Genomic DNA, 15,878 nt, shown 5'->3' with positions numbered 1-15,878 from the left:
GGGACTTCACTTGCGGCAACTACTGTCCGTGATGCGCCGTGCCGATGTGCGCCTCCAGCGATCTTTCTGGTGGCTACTGCACTCTTCCTCCTTCGGAGGGTGAGGCCACTGTGATCCACTGTGTCGGAAGGTGGAGTGTCGTGCAGTAGCGATGACCTCCACGTCCATTGGAAGGCTGGAGTTGAGGGGATCTGCCAACCTTCGAGCCGGAACTTTCGAATACGGCTGGAAGTGACGAACATGAAGAGGCCCCCGTTGTCCCACCACTGGAGCCCGGGACAGAACGGGTGACAAGCCATCGAATTCTGGATCCCGGTCCACCTCGGGAGGGGCAAGACCCAGTGGTGGGGACGATGGGGAAGGGACGACCACAGGTGAACCAGCCTCTTGAGAAACTGGGCCTGCGAGGGGGGGCGGCTCTCGCCAGGGCATCTTGAACGACGACGATGCCGGTGCTGGAGCTACTGGAGGCTGCCAAGGCTGAGAATCATTGCAGAGGGGCGGAGTCACAGATGGGAGGGGCGGTAGTGTCCCCTGGGAAAACAACACGGGTGCCGGCAATGGGGAAGCCGGCGCCTGAGGTGTCGGAGGGTGGGTGTCCAAACGCGGATGTAGCTGATTTTGGTGATGATGTACCTCCCGGTCCCCCGCCTGCAAGGTATAGAACCGGCGGCCATTGCAGCGCAGGACCACCGCTGGTATCCAACATGGATTGCGACCAAACCCACGTGCCCAGACCGTTTTGTGAAGACTGGAGAGGACCAGGCCGGAGGAGGTGCAGCAGAGTCCTAGGTCGACGCCCGTGGAGGATCTCTGCGGGGCTGCGTTCTCCCATTGGTGTGGTCCAGTATGCCATCAGGAAAAACCTCAATGCCTCCTCCGCAGGAAATTCGTGCACATATTTTTTCATCTGCGTCTTAAATGTGCGCACCATGTGCTCGCCTTCCCCATTCGAATACCGAAGTGCCTACAAAAATCCTTGAAGGTCTGTGAAATAAACTGAGGTCCATTGTCCGATACCAGGGTGACTGGCAGACCTTCCACAGAAAAGATTTTTGCTAGTGCCTGGATTGCAACTTCTGAAGTGGTTGAGGAACAGCAAACCACATATGGGAATCGGGAATAAGCATCAATGACAGTGAGCCAAAAGCCATTGAGAAAGGGGCCCACAAAATCTATGTGAACATGTTCCCATGCCTGGGTTGCAGGCGGCCACGAAGAGAACGCTGACCTGGGAGACGCCTGTTGGCTCTCACGCTGGGAACAGGTGGCTAACAAATACTCAATTTCTCTGTCAATACTGGGCCAGTACACATGTCTGCGAGCCAAGGTTTTAGTACGGGGAAACACCCCAGTGCCCCTCATGTAATAACATGAAGACCTCCCTTCGCAAACTTGCAGGAACAATCACGCGAAGAGCTGTATCATCGGTAGCCAGAAGGAGAACTCCTTCCAAGACTTAGAGGCGGTCTTGTTAAACAAAATAATTACGATGAGGGTCTGAGGCCCGACCTGGAGGTCGGGACGACCACCCCTGCTGAACGAGGCGAACTACTTGTCGGAGAACTGGGTCAGCTGCCATTTCCCTGGCGTCTCTTGCACTAGTGCTCGGGAAGCCATCAACCGCTTGGCGGGATGCCACATCCAAATGAAAACACACAATCTCCTCCCGATTGAACTTATGATCCGGGCCCACCAGAAGACGGGAGAGAGCGTCGGCATTGGCATGCTGTCCGGTAGGGCGAAAATGAATGTCATAATGGTACTTAGAGAGGAACAACACCCAGCACTGCAGTCTGTGGGCCGCCCTATCCGGTATCTGAGAGGCGGGGCCAAATAACAATATAAATGGCTTATGGTCAGTGATTAACTGAAACTTCGTGCCATACAAGAAAGGGTGAAACTTGGTGACAGCCTAGACAATGGCCAAAGCCTCTTTTCCACCTGGGAGTAATGGGCCTGCGCGGCAATAAGAGTTTTAGACGCAAACGCCAGTGGCTGCTCAGAGCCATCCACGTTGCGATGGGCCTGGACCACCCCCACCCCATACTGCGAAGCATCTGTAGCCAGGACCAACGGCGTATTGGGGTCAAAAGTAGCCAAACAAGGTGCTGACATGAGGAGGCCCTTCAACGAGGTGAACGCACGCTCGCTCGCATGCAGGAGACCAATCAAAAGGAACACCCTTGAGCAGAAGGCTGTACAGGGGGCGGGCTATGGTGGAAGCCCTGGGAATGAACCGGTGGTAATAGGCAATCTTGCCTAAAAATGCTTGTAACTCCTTCAGCGAAGTGGGCCGTGGAAGGTCGACGATACCTTGGACCAAACTTACTAGCGGCTGGATGTTGTGCCGAGAGATGGTGTAGGCCACATACTCAATGGACGGTCGGAAGAAGTTTGACTTACGCAGGTTGCAATGCAGGCCCACAGACACGAATTTGAGAAAGAGGGTTCAAAGGTTGTGCAAGTGTTCCTTCGTGCTGCGGCCCATAACAATTATGTCGTCCAGGTAATTAATACAGTTGGGGATTGTCGACGTGACGTGCTCAAGATAACGCTGAAATATCGCTGGGGCACTGGATATTCCGAAGGCCAACTGCTGGTATTGGTAGAGGCCAAACGGGGTGGTGATGACCACCAGCCGTTTGGAGTCCTCATCAAGTGTTATCTGATGATAAACCTGCGAAAGATCGATTTTCGAAAAATATTGGCTTCCCGACACGACGGAGAACAATTCATCAGAACGAGGCATGGGATAGGTGCCCACCAACAATTGGGAATTAATGGTGGCCTTGAAATCACCACAAACACGTAATTTTCCTGAGGGTTCCCTCACAATAACGAGGGCGAAGCCCACTCACTTGAAGAAATGGGAAGAACGACCCCGAGGGCTGTCAGCCCTTCTAGCTCTGCTTTTACCTGAGGGCAGGGACCCAAGGGGATCTGCCTCGTGTGTAGAAAACGCGGGTGAGCCCACGCTTCCGACGTTAAGTGAGCCTCAAAGTCTGAAACACGCCCCAGGCCCTCCTCAAAGAGATCCTTAAAGTCAGAGATCAAAGATTCCAATGATTGATAGGGAGCGTCTTCAGAGACCAACTGTATGGTGTCTGTGGTAGAAAAACCGAAAGCTTGAAAGGCATCCAATCCAAAAAGGTTAGCGGAGCTCGCATCACTGACAACAATGAAAGTAAGAGGCCGAGTGACTGATTTGTAAGTAACGTCGGTAGTGAATTGACCCAGTACGGGAATGAACTGTTTACCATAACCGCGTAGACGATGGTAAACTGGTGCCAACGGGGGTGACCCAAGGTCGGAGTAAGTTTGTGCATTCAACAAGGAAACTGCCGCACCTGTATCTACTTGCAGTTGTAATCGGTGTGACCGAACCGACATCTCTATAAAGAGTTTGTGTGCCGATGCGTCGGGAACGTGGTCCGATGAAACTTCCTGAATGTTAACATCCATGTCCTCTGTACCTGCTTCCTTTGATTCTTTTGAGGCTGAGTGGCAAACTTTAGCAATGTGTCCTTTTTTATTACATTTGCGACAAACTGCCCAACGCTGGGGGCACTCTGACCGATCGTGATGTATATAGCACAACGCACAGGACGGTAACAGGGGCCGGTGGCCAGAACTCTGGTTACGCGCTGTGCGGGAGCGGCCATAATGGCCGGATTGTACCGCTCGCACGTCATCCACCCCGGACGCAGTGGATGCGGCCGCACCGCCCTGAACCGCCGCGACGTCGCACCATGCTTCCAACTGTTGACCTGCAGCGTGAGAGACTTCATACGATTGAGCAGTGGACAGGACTTCCTCAAGGGAAGGGTCTTCTAACTACAGGGCCCGTTGCTGGACCTCCCTATCTGGGGCCGAACGAACAATGACGTTGCGCACCATAATGTGGGCATACGACTCTCGCGACTGCTCCGTGACAAAATGACACTTGCGACTAAGACTGTGCAGGGTAGCGGCTCACGCCCGGTAAGACTGATGGGGCTGTTTTTTGCATTCATAGAACTCAACCATAGCAGCCACAACATGCGTGCGGCGGCGATAATATGAAGAGAGCAATGAACGCAATGCGTCAAAAGACAAAGACGAGGATGAGGGTTCCTGCAAGGGCACCAGCTGCCGCAAAACTTGATACAGCGAGGGAGATATCCAAGACAAGAAAAGAGCATGACATACCTCCTCATCGGCAACATGAAACGCCTGGAAATGCTGCCGAAGGCGATGTTCATATGCGTCCCAATCCTCCGCCGTCTCATCATACAGGGGAAAGGGAGGAGGGAACGGCACTGGAGCAGACTGCGTGGAGAGCAACGCAGGAAGCACTTGTTTCATGGTGGCCATGAGCTCCGTCTGCTGCTCAACCAAAACTCGCACTAAATCCTCCATGCTGCGGATAATCTGCAAAACCAGAAAGACGACACAACATGTGAAAGGACGACCCTACTCGTCGCCAATTGTGTAGTAACACGATTCACGTTTCTGTCGCACTTCACATAGTGTAGACTGGTTACCGTCTGATAGGCTTGCCTGATGTGAACTGACTGGGCACAGCCCGTGCTGCCTGGGTTGTTGTTGTTGTTGTTCCGCTGGCATAGCTCGCGGCCGAATTCTCGCGTGCCCTCTGGTGGACGGGACTTTACTTGCGGCAACTACTGTCTGTGATGCGCCATGCCGATGTGTGCCTCCCGCGATCTTTCTAGTGGCTACTGCATAAATAGTTTGGTGTGTCACTTGCTTGCTTTTCTTTTCAGTGTTTTGTATCCATCCTTACTCGTAACATGCCGTCAGTCCCAACCCCTTTGTTTGTCTAGTTAGTATATTAAAATGTATTTCATTTTTATAATATGCTAAGTTAAGCATTGGATTATATCTACAGGTCCCAAATAAATTTAATAGCTTTCCCTTCCCTTCGAAAATTTTCCGCAAGATGGAATAGATAATATTTGCTTTTATCTTAAGATATAAATGGTACTACAGACTAATGTGTGTTATAAATGGTGTGTATATTCTCAAATAGTGGTATCAAGACTACACCTGTGAACGTTTGCATATTTTATAATTTGAACGATTCCTTTTCAGGAATTCAAAAAGTGACTCAGGAACTTTATGCTCTCATTAACTATGGAGAGATGCGCAAAAAGTTAAGTTGCATTACTGAGAAGACATCTGTGAAATTGAATGAGCTAATTAGCAAAGGTCACACCCTGATACGGCTCCGTGGAAAGACAATTCGTATCCGCACTCCACTGTGCCGAGCTCTGCGCAGGCTTAATCATCTTGATGGTTTGTCTTTATTATTCTAATTTCTCATTTTACTACAATAATGATTAAATTCTTGGTTTAACAGTGCTGTAGAATTTGTTTGGGGTCAATCTTGATAAGTTCCTTTTAATGTCATCTGTGTTTCAAATATGTGTCTGTTCCTTCTTGGTAATGGCTCAGATCTTTTTCTTATATTTATCAAATTCTAAAAACTTAACAATTTAATCTCAGTGTCATGTGCGTATATTATTTTGGATGCTGCAAGAGATGGATAACAGTTTTTCACTTTTAATCTATTTTGTCCATTTTCACTTATTGCACAAAGTTCTTCTGGCCTCAGTCTCAGCTAACCCACTGCACCCACACCCACAAACCAACATTTTCCAGTTCCTCTGTCTGATCAGTCCCTCCCAGTACGCACTTTGACACCATTGTTATCATGCTCAATACGAACTCACCAATATCGATGCCCATGCATCCACTGTGCCTTTCCCCCTAATCCCCCTAATAGATGCTCTCTCCCCATCCTGTGTGTGGATCACTGTTAAACATGCTAAGTAGTAAATTACTGCTTTTCATCTCCAAATTGACCCACTCCTTCGCTCACATTGCCCCTTTCATAATCTAACGTGTGTTATTCGTACTCCCTCCCTCTCCCCACCATTGTTGACGAATATCCTCATGTCACAGAACTATCCTAAACCTCTCAGCACCATATCTTTCAGCCTTTTTAGTAACCAAACCTGCACCTTGTTATGCACAGTTCTATTTACAATCTTCTAAGGCTTTAATTTGCCCAATTACATGTCTATTTCACATTATTGATTTTTTATTTTTTATTTTATTTATTTATTTATATTTTTTTTCAAGAGATATCCCATTCCAAATGGATCCCTGCTGCACCTATCTGTGTCACTTCAGAGGAGTAGTCCTATCCCTTACTAAAACACAGTCCCACTTCCTGTTCCCTAAGTGCTGCCTAAACTGTGGAAGTCTATCCTAGTGCCTAACCATGAATTTCCACTCTCTGGATTCCATCTTTCCTTTCAGTATGACCTCCAAATATTCAGATTCCTCCTGTCCCTATTTCTCATAAACTTGGTTTTGCAGAAATAAATCTTCATGACACAGACCTCCCAGAGCCACCTCTGCCCCCTCTTCAAAGCACTATTCCTGGGCTTCCAGATACTTACATCACATCTCTCAAATTGAAACCCTTGCCCTCCTTCACCTGGAAGAGGACTCCACACACCACCTCCGAAAATTGTCAGATTTATTGACATCCTACTCTCACCTCAAAGCACCATTAATGTTCAGTGCCTGTCCCACCTCCATTGAACCCTCTAACAAACCCCTGTTAGTACCTAGACCCAATCTTACTGACCTTTTCCATTGATTAAACCCTCCAAAACTCCATCCAGCATTCTATAAAATCCAGAACCTAAACAAATCCAAGACAGTTGCCAACGTATCCACCAAAAACCTGAAGCCTCCAGAAGTTTCATTCCTATCTGAGGGCCTCACCTTCAGCTTCACACACAATTTCAACCATACTGAACTCGTGGAAGACTTACTCTCCTCCTTGTGATCTCTGCTGCAAACACATCATTGCTACCAGTCCATCCAACTAAGCCAATCTTTCTGCTGAACGTCTCCATCATCTTCCCCAACAAAACCGTGCACATCCACCTTCTAAGTGCATCCCCTAATCCATAAATCCAACAATTCTGGATGTCTCATTTAGGTGGTCACTGTTCCCACTGAAAGAATCTCTGCTCTTGACGACAAACCCTCCAACCACTTGCTCATATCCTAGCACCTCGTATGAGAGATACAAATCGCTTCCTTCACTAACTCTCAGCCATCCCACCCCACTGCTACTGGGACAGCATTTCCTATACATCAACATCCCTTGTGCCCATGGGCTTGTGACTATCGAACACTACCTCTCCCAGTGTTGTGACTCCAAACCCACCAGCGCATTCCTTATACACCTAGCCATATACATCCTCACCCACTTCTCCTTTTAGGAGAAGATATATAAACCAATACATGTCACAGCCTTGGGCACCTGCATGGCCCCCTCTATGACAATCTGTTTATGGACCGTCTGGAACAAAACCCCTTAGCATCCTGAACCCGTATGTGATTCAAATTCTTTGTCAATATCTTCATAATGGGGGCCCAAGGCCAAGACAACCAACCCTCATTCCTCTACAGACTCGACAATTTCTCACCTATCCATTTCACCTGGTCCTCGTCTCCCCATTGTGCCACCATCCTGGACACTTACCTCCACTGCTCCAAGGGCTCCATCCATACCCCTGTCATCAAGACCACCAATCATCACTACCCATATTATGACAGCTGTCAACCATTCTTCATCAAAAAGTCACTCCCATTTGGTTTGGCCACCCATGGATGCATATCTGCAGTGATGAGTATTCCTTTGGCCAGGATGTTGAAGGTCTTACAGACAGGCACTATCCCAGAAACCTTGAAACCTTATCCACAAACAATTTCCCATGCCATATGATAACTCCCCCTGGTTTACCCTCCTTCCTCCTGCCCAGTGTGACCCCTTGTAGCTGCAAACAGGCTGGACATTATTGATGGTGTCAGAAAACAGATGGGGGTTAGTGATTATGCAGTCATCAGTGAGTATGGTTACAAAAGTTAATAAATCGGTCAAGATGATTAGGGGAATGTTTCTGCTAGAAAGAGCAGATGAGTAGTAGTTAGTGTCTCACTTAGACAATGAATTGCAATCATTTAGTTCCAGTATGATGGACAAAGAGGAATTATGGGGAAAATTTAAACAGATTGTAAATTGTGCTCTGGAAATGTATGTGCCTAGTAAGTGGATTGAGGATGGAAAAGACTCACCGTGGTTTAGCAATGAATGGTAAATGCTGAGGAAACAAAGCTGTTGTGTTCTTGGTTCAAAAGACAATGTGCAGATGACAGATAAAAGTTAGTAAAGATTCATGCATCTGTGAAAAGATCTATGTGTGAACCATTCAACTACTACCACCATCATACCTTAGCAATAGATCTGGCTGAGAATCCGAGAAAAGTCTGGTCATATGTAAAATAGCTAAGCGGGTCTAAGGCTTCCGTCTAGTCACTTTGACGACCAGTCTGATGTGTGGCAATTGAAGATAGCAAAACAAAAGTTGAAGTTTTAAATTTCCTGTTTAAGAAATCAACCATATGGGAGATTCGTACAAACATATGATTGATTGTTGCCCAGAGTCCTGTACGGGCAAGCTAGTAATAAGCATCCCTGGCGTAGAGAAATAACTGAGAGTTGAAAACAAATAAGTCGCTAGGTGCTCTATGGCATGGGCCTTTACTTTGTATTTATCTCGAATCTCTCACACAATACAGAATCCTAAGCAACTGGAAAAGAGCTCAGGTAACTCCTCTGTATAAGAAGGGTAAGAAAATGATATCCAAAATTACAGACTAATATTCTTAATATCAATTTGTTCCAAAATTCTAGAACGTTTTTTGAGTTCAAATATAATAAATTTCCAAGAGACCGAAAATCTTAGAACCAAGCGAGGTGGCACAGTGATTAGCACACTGAACTCGTATTCGGAAGATATTGGTTCAAACCCCTCGTGGGCCATTCTCATTTAAGTTTTCTGTGAATTCTCATAATTGCTTCAGGCAAATGATGGGATGATTCCTTTGAAAGGACATGGCCAATTTCCTTCCCCATCCTTCCCTAATATGAACAAGTCCTCCTCCCTCTAATGTCAACAGGATGTTAAACATTAATCTCCTCCTCCTCAAACCTAACGTCTATTAATCAGCATGGTTTTAGAAAGCATCGCTCTTGTGAAACTTAACTTGTCCTTTTCTCACATGATGTACTGCCAACTTTGGATGAAGGACGACAAGCAGATTCCATATTTCTACATTTCCAAAAAGCATTTGACATGGTACCCCATGACAGACTGTTAACGGAGCATGTTCACCAGAGACAATGTTATAGTCTGAAGTGCTGAGGGATGTGTGACCGAAGTGCTATTATTTTCTGTATATATAAATGATCTGGCAACAGGGTTTGCTGATGACAACTACATCTACATCTGAATGCATATTCTGCAAACTACCATGAAGTGCATGGCAGAGGGTATGCCCCAGTGTAGCAGTTATTAGGGTTTCTTCCTGTTCCGTTCACATGTGGAGCTTATGGAGAATGATTGTTTGAATGCCTCTCTGCGTGCTGCAGTTGGTCATATCTTGTCCTCACGATTCCTATGTGAGCAATATGTAGGGGGTTGTAGTACATTCCTAGAGTCTTCATTCGAAGCCGTTTCTTGAAACTTTGTTAGTAGAGTTTCTCAGGGTAGTTCATGTCTATCTTCAAGAGTGTACCAGTTCAGTTTCTTCAGCATCACTGTAACACTCTCTCACGGGTGAAACAAAGCTGTAACCATTCGGCTGCCCTTGTCTTTATACATTCAATATCTTCTGTTAGTCCTATTTGATACCATCGCACACATGTGAGCAACATTCTAGAATGTGTCACATGAGTGATTCGTAAGCAATCTCCTTTGTGGGCAGGATCCCAACACACTTCCTTGAGGTACACCCGAAGTTACTTCTACATCTGACAATGATAGAGATCCAAAATAATGTTCTGTGTGCTCCCTATCAAAAACTCCTCTATCCAGTTACAAATTTCACTTTTTAGGCCAATATGACTGAACTTTTGACCATAAGTGTAGGTGTGATACTGAGTCAAATGCTTTTCGGAAGTCAAGAAATGCATATACCTGACTGCCTTGATCCAAAGCTTTCAGTACGCCATGAAATAAAAGTGTGAGTTGGGTTTCACATGATCAGTATACTGATTGCCATTGAACGGGTCATTCTGGTAAGATACCTCAGTGTGTTTGAGCACAGAATATGTTCTAAGATTCTAAAACAGTTTGATGTCAAAGATATTGGGCCATAGTTTTGTGGATCACCTCTACTACCCTTCCTGCAGAAGGGTGTTACGTGTGCTTTCTTCAAATTTCTGGGTGTGGTTTTTGTTTAAGAAATCTATGATAGATTGCAGTTAGAAGAGGGGCTAACTCAAATGCAAATCCAATATAGAATCTGATATTCATTCCATTGAGCCAAGGAACTTTGCTCAATTTTAACGATTTCAGCTGTTTCTAAACACCATGACACTAATTCTAATGTCACTCCTCTTTTCAGTGGTTTTGAGGAGTAAATTGGGGGCACTTATCTTGTGTTTTTCTTTGTAAAGGAACACTGGCAAATCGAGTTAAGCATTTCAGCTTTCTCTTTGCTGTGGGGTTTGGGAAGGTGTCGAAGTTGAGTGACTGTAGGAGGATACAATAGGACTTAGACAAACTTTCCATTCGGTGTAATGAATGGCAGCTGGATCTACATGCAAAAAAAAAAAAAAAAAAGTGAGTTACTGTGAATGAGTAAGAAAAACATACCTATAATGGTAAGATACAGCATTTGTACTGTCCTGCTTACCACAGTCACATTGTGTAAATACCAGTGCGTAATGTTTCAGAGTGACATGAAATGGAACAAGCATGTGAGGATTTTAGTAGGGAACATAAATGAGTGATTTATGTTTATTAGGAGAATTTTAGAAAAGTGTGGTTCATCTATAAAGGAGACCACGTTGCAAGGTGCTGGTGTGACTTACTCTTGTGTATTGCTTGAGTTTTTGGGGTCACACCAAGTTGGAATAAAAGAGGACGTCCCTCATGCCCATGGTCTTATCACTGTTGAACATTACCTTTCCCAATGCCCTTCAGACATCAGACTCACTAGTTCATTCTCATACTGCTTGCAAACTCCCAAATACTTTACCTTTCAGGGGAGTTATACAAACAAATCTGTGGCACAGCCATGGTCACCGCCATGGCACCATCTTATGCCAACCTCCTTACGGACCATGTAGAGTAGATCTTCCTAGCCTCCTAAAACACCACCAGACCCCTGGGCTGGTTTAGGTTCATTGATGAATATCTTCATGATCTGGACTCAGGGCCAAGTCATCGACCTTCGTTCCATCGCATCCTGAATATCTTTTTCCCTATCTCCTTCACCTGGTCCTCTACAATCCAGCATGCCACCTTCTTGGATGCTGATCTCCACCTGTTTGATGGCTCCATCCACACCTCTTTACACATTAAATCTACCAACAACCTACAGCACCTGCATTTCAAGAGCTTTCATCTCTTCCACACCAAAAAATCCCTCCCATACAGCCTGGCTACCTGAGAATGGTGTTTCTGCAGTGACAAAAACTCCTTTTCCCAGTAGGCTGAAGGTTTCACCAAGACCTTAACAGAGAGGCACTATTCCCCAGACCTAGTCTATTAACAGATCTCTTGTGCCATTTCCCCATATATCCCCAATCCTATCACCACCACCACCACCACCACCACCACCACCACGAACCAGCCAGAAAGGAGTGCTCCCTTTGTGACCTGATAACTTCCCGACTGTAACAACAGAACCATATCATTTGCCAGGGCTTTGATTACCTATCATCATGACCAGAAATGAGGGACATCCTACCCAAAGTCCTTCCCGCCCCTCCTAAAGTGGTGTACTGTCGCCCACTTAACCTCTGCAACAACATAGTCCATCCCTGTGTCATTCCATATCCTCCTCCCCATACCAAACCCTTGCCACATGGGTCGTATTCTTATGGGAGTGCCAGGTGCAAGACCTGCCCAATCCACCATCCCAGCACTTTCTATTCCAGTCCTGTCACAACTTTATCCTACCCCATCAGAGGCCGGACCACCCGTGAAAGCAGCAATGTCGTACACCGCCTCTGTCGCAATCAGTGCTCAGTTTTTTTATATTGGCTGTTCACCAGGATGAATGGCCACAGCCAAACTGTGCCCAAGACCAGAGTAGACCACATCTTGGCTCAATGTGGAGCTGAACATAACATGCTTGATTCTGGTGACTGCTTCACTACTTGAGCCACCTGGATCCTCTCTCCACCACCAGCTTTTCTGAACTGCACAGATTGGAGTTATCCATACAACACCTTCGTCATTACTGAAATTATCCTGACCTCAACATACAGGAACTTGCTGTCCCCACACCCTCCACTGTCCTGTCACCTTGTGTCTGTTATCATCTCCCACCCATTTGTGTGCCACCCTCTGTCAATGCACCTTCCCATCCTTCCCCCCTCTTCTTTTCCACTCCCCGTGTCTCCCTTCCCCGTCTCATCTCCCTGCCCACAGCCTCCAGACGCTGCACTTGTTGACAGTCAGGCCCCTGCACACTCTGCCAGACAGCACTACTCTCCCCCACCAATTACCCTGCTACTCTTTACCTTTCCCTGCACCCTCCAGATTGCTGCTTCCATTCTATGTGACAGTTGTATTCCAGTCCAAGCTGTCAGATTGTGTAAGTGAGGAGTGCTTGCTTTTGTACATGAATGTGTGTGTGTGTGTGTTTGTTTGTTTTTCCTTTTCTTGCTAAGGCTATGGCTGAAGGTTAATGTGTAAGTGTCTTTTCATTGTTCTTGTCTGCAGGTTAATGTGTCACCTTTACATAACTAACAGGCTTTTCCTTATATTGTTGATATTCCCGCCTGTAGTTTCCATTGTTTAACTTCCTAGAACGGATAGCTCAGGAACCCATTCACTGTGGAAAATCTGTAGACTCAGATATAACAATAGACCTGTCTTTTTTGAGGATGTTCGTAATGATACTGACATCAGTGACCACGAGGCAGTTGTAACAAAAATGATTACTAAAGTACAAAGGACAGCTAAAAGAAGTAGGAAGATTTGCATTTTAGGTGATTTAGATAAAGAGGCAGTCATGTCCAATCTCAGAAATGAACACAAAACCTTTACCTCTAGGCAGAAGCATGTAGAAGAGTTGCAGTATTGTGCCTCAAGTTTAAAAGAATAGTTAACACCGCACTGTATAGATAAGTGAGTACAAGGTGTACAACTTTGCTTCCGCAGTTTTTTCCCCAACATTTGAGGCTGTAATTAAACAAATTGGTTACACATGTATCATTCAAAGTATTTTCCATCACTGGCCACTACTTTCTACCATCTTTCGGGCAGTGTACGAATCCCGCGTCAAAAAAATTGTTCATCTTTTGAAGTAATCCAGGAATCGATCCAATGTGTGACTTCTTCATGAGGTCAGAAGTGTTGGTCAGCCAGGCCTTGCGCCATTGATCTAAACAGGTGATAGAGGGAGCAATGTCTGGAGAATAAGGCAGGTGGGGTAGGACTTCCCATTTTAACATTTCCAGGTACCTTTTGACCTCTTTTGCAGTGTGGAGTCGAGTGTTGTGTTGCAAAATCTCTGTATTGTGCCTCTCACTGTATTGCTGCCATTTGTCTTTTAATGCTCTGCTCAAATGCATAATTGTACTCGGTAATGAGCACCTGTGACTGTTTCACTTGGTTTTAACACCTCATAGTACACGACGCTGAGCTGGTCCCATCAAATGCAGAGCATGATCTTGTAACCGTGAATATTCGGTTTGGCCGTCGATGTGGAAGCATGGCCGGGATATCCCCATGACTTTTTGTGTTTAGGGTTATCGTACTGAAACCATTTTTCATCCCTGGTCACAATGTGATTCAGGAATTCCTTCCATTTTTGACTCTGAAGCAACTGTCATGAACACAAAAACATTCAACGTCTCTTGGTGTCAGTTCACACAGGACCCAAGTTCCTTCTTTCTGAATCATGCCCATAGCCTTGAGGCATTTTGAAATGGCTTGCTGTGTCACTCCCACTAATCGTGCCAATTCTTCTTGAGTTTGATTTGAGTCTTCACTCAGCAATGTCTCCAATTCTGCATCTTCGAAAACATTCTCTCTTCCACCACTATGCCAGTCTAAGACGCTAAAATCACCATTCTTGAAGCGTTGAAACCACTCAAGACACGTTCTTTCATTAATAGCATCCTTACCATACATACTTGAGAGCATTTATGAGACTCAGCCACTGTTTTCTTCATACTGAAACAAAACAGTAACATGTCCTGCAAATGATGAGAGGTAGGCCCGTAAACTGACATTTTCAAGAAAGAACAACTATATGATGCAGACACAAATTGACTAATGTTTGAATGAGGCTATGTTGTCTAAGATCCAAGCTAACTGCCCGACATCTGCGATCTGTTTCTTTTGACCGCTACTTACCGTTTTCGCCACCTGTCGGCAAATGGCGGAAGCAAAGTTGTACACCTTGTTGTAGAACAGTTCATGATATACTGTCACTGTAAAGTAACTTCTAAAGGAACAGACTTGTGCATAATAGGTACAAAAATAAGCATAAAGCTGTAGATAGAAGGGTAAGAAGCTGAAAGAAATGTGTTTGCCAGGCAAGAGGGCAATGCTTGAAGTGTTCAGTGACTACTGCAGCAGAATTGTATCAAAAGATCCCTCACAAAACTCGAAGAAACTGTGGATGTATCTGAAGGTATGGAAGTTGGTGTCCATACACTAAGAAATGAAACAAGAAATGAAACTGAGGGTAGGGAAGTAAAAACAGAAACACTGAACTCAGTTTTCAAATGTTCCATTACTAAAAAAACTACAGACAAACTTTCACAATTTTCTTGTCACACTGTTGTAAAGGTGAATGGTATAGATATTATCAGTGGCATTGGGCAATAGCTAAGAGAGCTAAATTTAAACAAAGCTCAAGGGTGTGCTTGGATCCTCTCAAAGAATCTGTACAGAATTTGTAGCTGAGCTAGCTCCCATTTTTACTGTAACATTTTGTATATCCCACGAACAAAAACCTGATCACAGTGACTGGGAAAAAGCACAAGTCATTCCTGTCTATAAAAAGGATAACTATGACAATATTATGAAAAGGGTAGTGCTATCCTCCATTTAGTGGAGGTGCTGAGTCACAGAGGGGCACAAAAAAAAAGTGTGTGTATGTATTCTGATGAAGGCCTGTTCGGCCGAAACCTTTGTTTGACTGATTTTTCGTTGTGCCTATATGCAGTTCAGCATCTCCACTATATGGTGAGTAGCAACTATCCCTTTCATAATATTGTCATTATTACATCCTGGATTTTCCATTAGAAGGGTAACTATGTGATCCAAAAAACTACCATCCAATCTCATTGACACTCAGCTATTGAAGAATCCAGAAGCATATTCTAAACTTAAACATAATGGGGTATTTCAAATAGAAGGATCTTCCCCATGTCAACAGACATAGCTTTCAGGAAGCATTGACGTGTGAAACATGATTTTCTCTTTTCTCACTTGACATCCTGAAAGTCGAGGGTCGAGCCTTTCAGGTAGGTACAGTATTTCTAGGTTTGTGAGAAGCATTTGTCTCAGTTCCACATCTGTTATCAAAAGTATGATTGCATGAAATATCAAGCAAAATGTTTGACCGAATTCAGGATTTCTTCGCAGTGAGGTCGTCGACAGATGAAGTAGTAACTTCAGGGATGCCTGAGGGAAATGTATTAGGACCCTTACTGCTTTTGTTGTGTATCGGTGACCTCATGGAAAATATTAATAGTGCCCTCAGAGCCCCCCCCCCCCCCCCCCCCTCCTCCATCGATGATGCAGTTACCTGTAAAA

The 15,878-nt window shown here is 45.2% G+C and overlaps 1 protein-coding gene across 7 annotated transcripts in view; it reads left to right on the top strand.

Moving 5' to 3' along the window:
* The window catches only part of LOC126282048 (protein cramped), a 156,586-nt gene that overhangs the window by 42,141 nt on the left and 98,567 nt on the right, over nt 1–15,878 (top strand). For all 7 annotated transcript variants that reach the window (XM_049981470.1, XM_049981468.1, XM_049981472.1 and 4 more), the window contains exon 4: nt 5,095–5,298. In XM_049981470.1, the coding sequence (XP_049837427.1) occupies nt 5,095–5,298 (204 nt within the window). The remainder of the gene's footprint in view (nt 1–5,094; nt 5,299–15,878) is intronic.

Source organism: Schistocerca gregaria, chromosome 7, assembly GCF_023897955.1.
Source record: "Schistocerca gregaria isolate iqSchGreg1 chromosome 7, iqSchGreg1.2, whole genome shotgun sequence".
Lineage (NCBI taxonomy): Eukaryota > Metazoa > Arthropoda > Insecta > Orthoptera > Acrididae > Schistocerca > Schistocerca gregaria.
The sequence above is the reverse complement of the archived record's forward strand: the minus strand, read 5'-3'. Positions and strand labels throughout refer to the sequence as shown.